At 29.4% G+C, this 9,031-nt stretch overlaps 2 protein-coding genes across 3 annotated transcripts; one reads left to right on the top strand and one right to left on the bottom strand.

Moving 5' to 3' along the window:
* The first annotated feature begins 4,332 nt into the window (after positions 1-4,332).
* On the top strand, positions 4,333-6,453 carry Taf7 (TATA-box binding protein associated factor 7). Of its 2 annotated transcripts, XM_018542747.1 has the most exons (8): positions 4,333-4,476; positions 4,589-4,717; positions 4,810-4,890; positions 4,970-5,333; positions 5,653-5,910; positions 5,974-6,003; positions 6,081-6,241; positions 6,360-6,453. In XM_018542747.1, the coding sequence occupies exons 1-8, from the start codon at positions 4,393-4,395 to the stop codon at positions 6,381-6,383; spliced, it is 1,131 nt and encodes a 376-aa protein (XP_018398249.1). In that variant the 5' UTR covers positions 4,333-4,392; the 3' UTR covers positions 6,384-6,453. The 2 variants fall into 2 exon arrangements, with proteins under 2 accessions (XP_018398249.1, XP_018398248.1); XM_018542746.1 differs by having other exon boundaries at positions 4,335-4,476; positions 5,653-6,003.
* Positions 6,454-6,646: 193 nt separating this feature from the next.
* On the bottom strand, positions 6,647-7,970 carry Trs20 (trafficking protein particle complex subunit 2). Its single transcript, XM_018542758.1, has 3 exons — positions 7,785-7,970; positions 7,481-7,714; positions 6,647-6,770 (listed from the first exon to the last, which is right to left on the bottom strand). The coding sequence occupies exons 1-3, from the start codon at positions 7,872-7,874 to the stop codon at positions 6,672-6,674; spliced, it is 423 nt and encodes a 140-aa protein (XP_018398260.1). The 5' UTR covers positions 7,875-7,970; the 3' UTR covers positions 6,647-6,671.
* Between the last annotated feature and the right edge of the window lie 1,061 nt (positions 7,971-9,031).

The raw sequence follows: 9,031 nt of genomic DNA, 5'->3' as shown, positions 1-9,031 counted from the left end.
AGAGAGAGAGAGAGAGAGAGAAAAAGAGAGATTTATAAAAATTAACATACAAGATACACTGGGCAACAAATTTAACGCAACACATGTTCCACTCTGCAAAAATAGGCAAACTTTAAGATAGAATAACTTCATCAAAAATTATTGTACCTAGATGCTCATAGCATCTTTAAAATCATGCTTTAAAAAAGCATTTTACAGTTTGAAACCTCTACTTTTCAAGTCGCTATTTGAAAAAATGGTCTCACTGAGATTTTATGAAGTTACACAAACATAAATGAATTAACTTGGAAAGAAAAAGGGCACTAGGAGTTAACCGCAATATATAACTTTACGCAAACGCTGATTTTTATCAAGCAAAACTTATTTATTACAAAAATTATTCTTACATGTTTCGGCTCATTTTTGAGCCTTCTTCAGAGACAATGGAAAATTACATAAATGAAATATAATTTAAAATTGACAATGAATTAAACAATGTTTAAACACCGCGAGCTCTCCCACAACCAAGAAATAAAATCAGATGACAATTTCATCTTAAAGAACACAATAATATGACCAATAAAGGCAGAAAAGAAAAATTAATAAAAAGAATGCTGGAATTGAGAGAAATAATTTCCCAGAATTTCTTAGAACACTAATAGTTTTGAAATTGAATTTATCATAATTACGATTATTTTACCGGAAGTGGGGAGGCTCATCATGTTCACAACGCTACTGTATCGCAAACACTCTCAAAACCGGTCTTCAGAATAATTTAGGCCAGTCAGTCTCATACACAATGAGTTACAACAGATTGTTAGACGGTATTAAATTAAAATTATCAAATTGCAGATAACAAATGTTAACGCTCAACCACTGTGCACAAACGAGACTGACTTAATTGTTTTTTACAACTTATGTGATATCGTTCGAAGTACTCTATAATCGAGAAGATTATATACTCAAGGAAGAGAAAATTGTTACGTTAAAAAAAATTATAGTCCATAATTAACGCGAAATAGTAATAAATTTTGCTTTCTATCGTGTTTTGATTCCAAATGAATGAAACGTACGAAATATCTGTTCCGTGATACACGATTGTCATCTCGATCCTTTTATGGATAGTTTTAATCACGCGAGCTAACAATCGTATATTATAAATATTCACAAAGTACAATATTTCATTTAATCTAATTCGTCGCGTTTATATAAACCTACTATGTATGAGTCAATTAAATGTCTGCGCGATGGCTATACACGCGTTACAAGTTACAATGACACGCCACCCGCCTGTCCTTCCGCCTCAAACCACAAGGTCGCGTGCTGACCATCTATAACTGTCGAAATATTAACGGATATTATAAAATAAGTAAAACAATCTATTCTTTACTTTATTTTTAATATTCTCTGAATACGCTTTGTTGTACGATGTCACTCAACATTATTAAGATTCAAGATGCTATGAGCATTAAAACTGTTGGATTGTTAGTCAATACGAATTATTTAAAATTATAAAATAAATGTAAGGTATGTTCCTCGGTGTATAATTACAATACAATATCATATTAAACGATTCGTTAAAGTTAAACTGCTAATAGAAATTATCTCATTAATTCTGCGATAAAATACTAATTCGATTCTGTTTCAAATAATTTAAAGTTAAATTATTATTATACTAATATACAATTATGTCCTATTTAAAAAATAAAATAACATAGAATAATTGAAGGGCTAAGAGCCAGTTATGTAATAAAGAACGTTTAATTCTTTAAATTTAATTCTTTAAAGAATTAAACGTTCTTTATTACTTTTTATTTTTAAAAAATTAAGTTATTTAAAATAGATGTTTTTAGTAAAAAAAAAAAGATTAAAAGATTAATCTTTATTACTTTATATAAATTTATAAAACTTATTTTATGTTTTATATTTTAAATACGTCGTATCAGTCAGCAGTCGGTAGTATTTAAAATAATGTTATTTAAAATATATATTTTAAATATATATATATGTATTTAAAATGTATTTAAATTATATAAAAAACAAAATTAATTAAGCAGTTATTTAATATTTCTTATTTAAAAAAACTTTTTCTAATTTATTTCTTATTTAATATTTTAAGTACGTTTTTGGAACGTAAAATACAACGTTTAGTATGATCTTTAATAGTGTTATTACAAAAATATGTTTTAGAAAGAAATATTAAATAGAGCGGTGCACATACAGCTATCTGCTTACTGCACCGAGCCGCGGTAATGGAATGACTGCTCGGAGTGCTCGGTCTAACGGTGAGCGGGGACTGTGTATCTTCCACATCAAAACAATCCCCAAGGCCGCTTTCACTAACCGTCTAATATTGCCGCATCGACCTCCTATTATCACTGTTGGAGGCGAGAGCCATTAATTAAAGAAAAAGAACCGACTAATATTAACGCGTCGAAATATCAATTAACGCGCTCGCGTATTACAAAATAATTAAAATAATCTAGTCGTCACATTTTTACCGTTCTCTGATAATTACAATTTATTATACGATTTTTGCTTTATTTCTTACATTTGTTACGCACGGTTCTTGAATACTTCATTTTTAGATATTTTAAATTGTGTTACAATATGTGATTATTAGTTTGTAACATAACGTTTTATTACACCAAATTCGTATAATGTACGCAATATTTTTAACAAAATAAATTGACGCATTGTGCCTTTTGTTACTTTTTAATTGTTTAATATTGCCAATATATATGTCTTATTCCGCATTCTTTATCCGAAATCAAAAAGTAAATTATATTTTAATTATATATATATATTTAAATGTATACGAATGCTATTTATACACATTATTCTATTTAGTCCAAATTATTTTTAAAATTAAAAAAATTTTTCATCTATTTTTATTTCAGAAATGTATAACATATTAATTTTTATTTAATAGTAAATCATCAAAAAGAGCGAAAGAAAGACAGAGAAAAAGAGAGAGAGAGAGAGAGAGAGAGAGAGAGAGAGAGAGAGAGAGAGAGAGAGAGAGAGAGAGAGAGAGATTTATAAATATTAAAATAGAATGTTAGGAAAAACGTGAATAATTATGTAAAAAAAAAACTATGCTAGTAAAAATCACTTTTACCTCTTGTCTTTTGTCAGCATATTAGTTAATACAAAATATTAAAAATTATAAAGTATGTATTATAAAGTAAAAAGTGTAGAATATATTCTTCGATATGCAGTACCACGTACGATATAATTACGATATCACATCAAATGACTTATGCCACTAAATTGCTGATGGTTTTGAAAAAAATCAATGTAAGAAATTATTTTATATTAATTCCGCGACAAAATACTAATTGAATTTTAGTTTATTTCAAGTAATATAACGTCAAACTATTTCATACTAATATACAGGGTTCGATCCTATTTAAAAAGACAAAGTTATTTAAAAAATACATATTCTTATTAAAAGAGATTAAAGGATTATTTAAACTTTATTATTGTAAGTTTCCAAAACTTATTTTATAATTTCTATTTTAAATGTGTCAGTCAGCGGTTGGTCGGTATTTAAAACGATTTTATTTAAAATATGTATTTTAAATTCTCTCTTTTCCTCCCTCCCTCTCTCTCTCTCTCTCTCTCTGTGTGTGTGTGTGTGTGTGTGTTTGAATTATTTAAATAAAAAAAAAGATTGAGCAGTTATTTAATATTATTTATTATTTTAAAATAAAAAAATTTTCTGACTTATATTTCTAATTTAATATTTTGAGTTTTTGAAATCTTAGGAACAACGTTTCATATTATTTAATATTTATTACGAATACGTTTCAAAAAGAAATGACCAGTAGAGCTAGAGCTATATCTATCTACACGAGCCATGGTGAGATGAACGGTGACTGTTCGCTCTTCACCCGTATGAAGCTGGCCTCCCAGTATTAAAAAATTGATTCTTTTCTTCATGCATTTGTTTGCTGATCGTTTATTCACGAATTCTCAGTTGGAATTTTCGTTTGCTCACCCTTAGTTCAAAAGATTTATGAGCAAACTAACGATGAGCAAACGAATGCATGAAGAAAAAAATCTTTTTTTTAATTCGATACCAAAACTTAATTTTCTTGTATCTTTTAAATTAAGGGTGAGCAAACGACAATCGATTGATTGTCTGTCTTTATTTGTCTAACGGATCGATAATAATGGACTTAGGGAAGATTCGAACCAAAAAATCATGGACATTACCGACACGATCGTGGACATTGGCTACATAGTTCAATGTCCACGTTTTGTGGACATAGAGGCGCTTCAAAATAAAGTTGCAGCTAAATCCCGCATGGCCGCTCTCAGGCTTCTCTCTGTTTTCACATACCTTATCTCGGTTTTGTTCTCGTTTGCTGTTATTTAAATTACTCCATCGCGTAAAACTCAAAGAAAATGAATCGTCATCCGAATACTGACAAAAATCGTAATGAGCCGCAAGTGGAATTGGAGAGTCAATTTGTTATGCGGTTACCGCCGGTATGTTTCTCAATTGCTATCTCATTCAATTTGAACTTAACCTAGCCCGAGATCATCATGTACACAAATTAATCAGGGATTTTATATATTGAATAAATTTTTCTTTTTCAAGGAACCTGCTAGAGTACTGAGGGAGGCATTACGTAATAGTTTGCCTTTAAAAGACAGATTGACTATAAAATTGGAAAACGATATGCGTTATGGTGAGGTTAGGCTTGATCACTGGTTACTCCATGCTAAGGTAAATTTTCGCTCTCATGCTAGTCATCCGAAATTACTATGGAAAAATCACTCACGAAAGTGGACTTATACATTTTATAAACTTTCGTTTAGGTTGTAGACTTGCCGACGATAGTGGAATCCTTAAAAACCATCGATAACAAAAGTTTTTATAAAACTGCCGATATATGTCAGGTAAAACAGAAAGAATATTGTAAATAATATAGGAAACAACAAGTTCATATTATATTATTTTCTTGTAATGTTTCCTCAGGTGGTAATATGTAAAGAAGAGGAAGATCACACTGCTACAGATGAGGAGTCTCCTGTTAAGCAGAAAAAAAAGGATCCGAATAAGGTCGATAAAAAATTTCTTTGGCCTCATGGAATAACTCCATCTACTAAAAATGTGAGACGTAGGAGATTTAGAAAAACTTTGAAGAAGAAATATGTAGAGGCACCAGAGATTGAGAAGGAAGTTAAACGTCTGTTGCGAGTGGACAATGACGCTGTCAATGTTAAATGGGAAGTGATATGCGAGGATGAGGATACATCAAAACCCAGTAAGGTGTCATCATCTGGTACCGTTAAGACTAAACGAGAAATAAATGGAAATATGTCTCAAAGTTTGGATGTCGGTAAGTATTAACTTACAATTAATTAATTAAGATAATGTTTATTTAAACAGTTAAAATTCATCCATTATATGTATACATATATAAGAAAGATATATCATAGACAAATTTCATCTTTTATATAATAAACAATTTGTAAGTGCAATTAACTTTATATATACTTTGTATATACATTGTAAAAATTTGAAATATGAAGTTATAACTTTTTTAAGTGATATGCTTCAATATTGGAGCTAATCAAACAAAAATTTAACATATTTATTTCTAATTTATAAAAAAAGAAATTAGATGCCTCTACCTTATGACTTGTATAATATTTCAGCTGAACACGATATATTCGGCGAGGCAGTTAGCGATAGCGAAGATGACGATGAAGAAGCAAACATAAATGTGATGGAGCTAGATGAGAATAGCCGTCTTTCAGCGGACAGTAGAGTTTCAGACTCCAATTCGATGCAAGCCGCGTATTCTGAGAGGTCAAGTAACAACGCAACAACGAGCAGTGGATTGGTGACAGAGTTCAGTAAAGACATGTTCCACAACGATACCAACGGCGATATGGAAACCGAAAAACCACAGGGTGAGACTAGCCCATTAAAACCTCCAAAATTAGAGCAATTTCATTCGGAATATATTATTCCAGAATCACCCACATTGGTATCCATTTCTAAAGGTAATTTGAAATAAGTGTTGTTTTTACTTACAAAATTGATACAAATTTTTGACTTGTTTCTATCTAAAAACGTCCAGATTCGCGTCTTGCTACTCTTCATGCGGAATTGGCGGAATTGCGACAAAGAAGGCAGCAACAAGAAATCGAAATAGCTAATATCGAAAATGTCAAGCTGAGGCAACGATTTCAAGAAATTTTGGATAATTTGTTGACTCAAGAAATGCAGAAAGTACAAGAGGTAAAAATGATGCACACACATATATTTTATTTTATTTAACAATTGTTATTGTTCTAACTTACAAATATACATATATATATACATATACACATGTATATAAATACATATTCTTTTTTAGATACAAGATCTAGAAATGGAATAGAAAATGCAGGACGAGTTTCACACATTATGTATATAAAAAATAATATACATTAAATTTTGTCTTTTATATAATAAGCAACTTAAGTGCAATTAACTTATATATGTATATAAATTGTATAAATCAAAATGTAAACAGTTACAACTTTTTTTAAGTGATATTATTTAATACTGGACAACAATTTATTTCTAATGCCTACCAATAGTATATTTTGTAGCATATAAATCTCGAATAAAGTTGAAGAGAAATAAGTTAAAATTCCCTCACTTTTACTAGCAGCAATAATTACATTCATGAAGATAAATATTTTCTACCGTACAACTGTGCCTTTTTCTCAAATCCTATAGATTTGATAGGAGTGTTTAGCTTATAAAATGGATTCATTGAATACTGAAACACAGAAACACAGCATTTCTGAAATAAAGCTATTAACATGTATATACACTGAATTTTGAAATGTGTATACTTTTCTATTACAAAACAGTCTTTAGTCTTAAGTAATATCTTATGGGCCTTCTACAATAAGCCGCAAGTCACAAATCATAAGTCATAAGCTAGAAATGGACCAATCACAGTCGTCAATTTTTAATTTCTTACTTTCAATTTATGACTTATGGCTTATTGTAGAAGGCCCATTAAAATTATACTAATACTCTGGCTGATATTTCTTAAGATATGTCTTAAGACATTTAAGACATTGTCATAAACTATAATCGAATATCACAAGGAAATATTTATTTGTATTTTAAGATCATGTTAAGATCTTAATATAGTTTCCTGGCTAGTATTTACAGTCGAATCTTATATTTAATACCACCTTAAGTACAGTTTTACCAACTAGACATACTGGCCTCTAAAACTGTATATTAGCATCTTGAGACATTACTTAAAATGATAATTGGTTTATATTGTTATACTTAAGATGGTTTGGAATATAAGAAGTAATAAATTTCAAATCTTCTAGCAAGAAACACAGTATAACACAGTGATCATTATATCTTTGTTCAACATTAGCAAACAAAGATTCACTGGGTTACAATGTCATCTATGTCTCTTGCTGCAAAGCGCTTTAAATCTACAATATTGTGAAAGTAACTTACCTTTATATAGGTTTCATACATTTCGTTAAAAAAGTTTTTGATCCCGTCTTCATTTTTGCTATCATGTACCATGACGAATCGGATATGGGTTGCTGTCACGAACGCGCTGACAAACCACTGGTTAAATTTATCTACAACTTTCAAATGCATGTTTGTTGTTTTCCACGTGTGTTCGTCCACAAGATCGAGTGCCGCGTGGGCAATGAATTGATTCAAATGCGAATGATCTTCCTTCTAAAAAAAAAAAATAGAATGGTAGAATCGACAAGTCAATGCAAAGTTGGAATATAACCTCAAAACAAACTTTTGCGTCTTTTCCAGCATTGTTGAATTCTATCTCAAACAGTGGATTGTCGGCGTGGCCAACGATAGCAAAATAGTAATTTGCGGACATCGTGAAACGGCAGACCGCGTTGTCAATGTTATCACTGTAAATCGTGACATCCGACTCATTCGTCACTGTCAATCTTCCATACACAGTGCGGCCATATCAATTCTAGGTTCAAATTCAAAACGCCGCGATTCGACAAATACTTCAAGCAATTACGGTAGATTAAAAAAGTTGACAAACAAGAAAAATTCGAAACAAAACTTTTTAAAAATTAAATATAAGATTGAGTTTTTCAAAAATTAGAAATTGCGTACTGAAATCATTTTTCAGCTTTTGATTTGCTTTCAAGGATAATTTGTATACATATAAACTTTTTTTGTAAAAAAAGATCAAGCGAAATATCGAATATATTAATCGAATTTTGATTTGAAACATTTTAAATAAAGAACGTAATTTTTTAAATTATCGATTAGTTGCAGAAAACTATTTTATCCTTGCTTGATTAGTACCAATGATATACATTTTTTTACTTAGTCGGTAAGGCAGATGTTTTAACCAGTAGTCAAATACGTATCTTAAAATTTAAAACAAAAATGATAAAAATTAGCAAATTTATTACACGTTGACCAATAAAATTATAAATATTTTCGATTATATATATATATATACTTTTGTAATTTTTACCTCGTTTCAAGACATACATACATATGTATAATCGACTACCGCAAGAGTTGTCATATATTTTATTTATATATTTACTCGCAAAATATAATTTAATTTAAAAAAAATATAACTTAATAAAATTGACTCGATTGAATAAATCCAAGAGAAATGATAAATGCCTTATCGGGATAATATTAAAATATTTATTGATGAGGAAATGATTTTAAACAAAAGACTCATGCCTGAAATGATTTACATACACAAACAAAACAATAATAGTTTAAATTTACAAACGGATATAGAATTGTTAAATAAAAAGCATACAAATGCTTATATTTACTAAATAATATCTTTTTCTCTCTCTGCAATAATCCTTTGCCTTGTTTTCGTATATGACAATGTCAACTTATATGTATAATTTTGTAATTAGAAGTAGTTTTACTCTTGATATAACAACTTGTATTCTATTTTCTATGTTTGTTACATGTAAGTAATTCAAGATATATGTAATGTATTAATGTTTTAAAATTATTTTAATTTATTCTTAATGTACAGTG

This window comes from Cyphomyrmex costatus, unplaced genomic scaffold (assembly GCF_001594065.2).
Source record: "Cyphomyrmex costatus isolate MS0001 unplaced genomic scaffold, Ccosl1.0 scaffold344, whole genome shotgun sequence".
NCBI lineage: Eukaryota > Metazoa > Arthropoda > Insecta > Hymenoptera > Formicidae > Cyphomyrmex > Cyphomyrmex costatus.
This window is presented reverse-complemented; position numbering and strand designations above follow the sequence as displayed.

What these genes read in the sequence shown, in the direction of transcription:
- Taf7 (XM_018542746.1), top strand. Translation starts at nt 4,393, where the DNA reads ATGAATCGTCATCCGAATACTGACAAAAATCGTAATGAGCCGCAAGTG. An exon ending in TTGTTATGCGGTTACCGCCG is followed by an intron (nt 4,477 to 4,588) that starts GTATGTTTCTCA and finishes TTCTTTTTCAAG; the next exon opens with GAACCTGCTAGAGTACTGAG. An exon ending in AAATGCAGAAAGTACAAGAG is followed by an intron (nt 6,242 to 6,359) that starts GTAAAAATGATG and finishes ATTCTTTTTTAG; the next exon opens with ATACAAGATCTAGAAATGGA.
- Trs20 (XM_018542758.1), bottom strand. Translation starts at nt 7,874, where the DNA reads ATGTCCGCAAATTACTATTTTGCTATCGTTGGCCACGCCGACAATCCA. An exon ending in ATGCTGGAAAAGACGCAAAA is followed by an intron (nt 7,715 to 7,784) that starts GTTTGTTTTGAG and finishes TTTTTTTTTTAG; the next exon opens with AAGGAAGATCATTCGCATTT. An exon ending in TGTATGAAACCTATATAAAG is followed by an intron (nt 6,771 to 7,480) that starts GTAAGTTACTTT and finishes TCTGTGTTTCAG; the next exon opens with TATTCAATGAATCCATTTTA.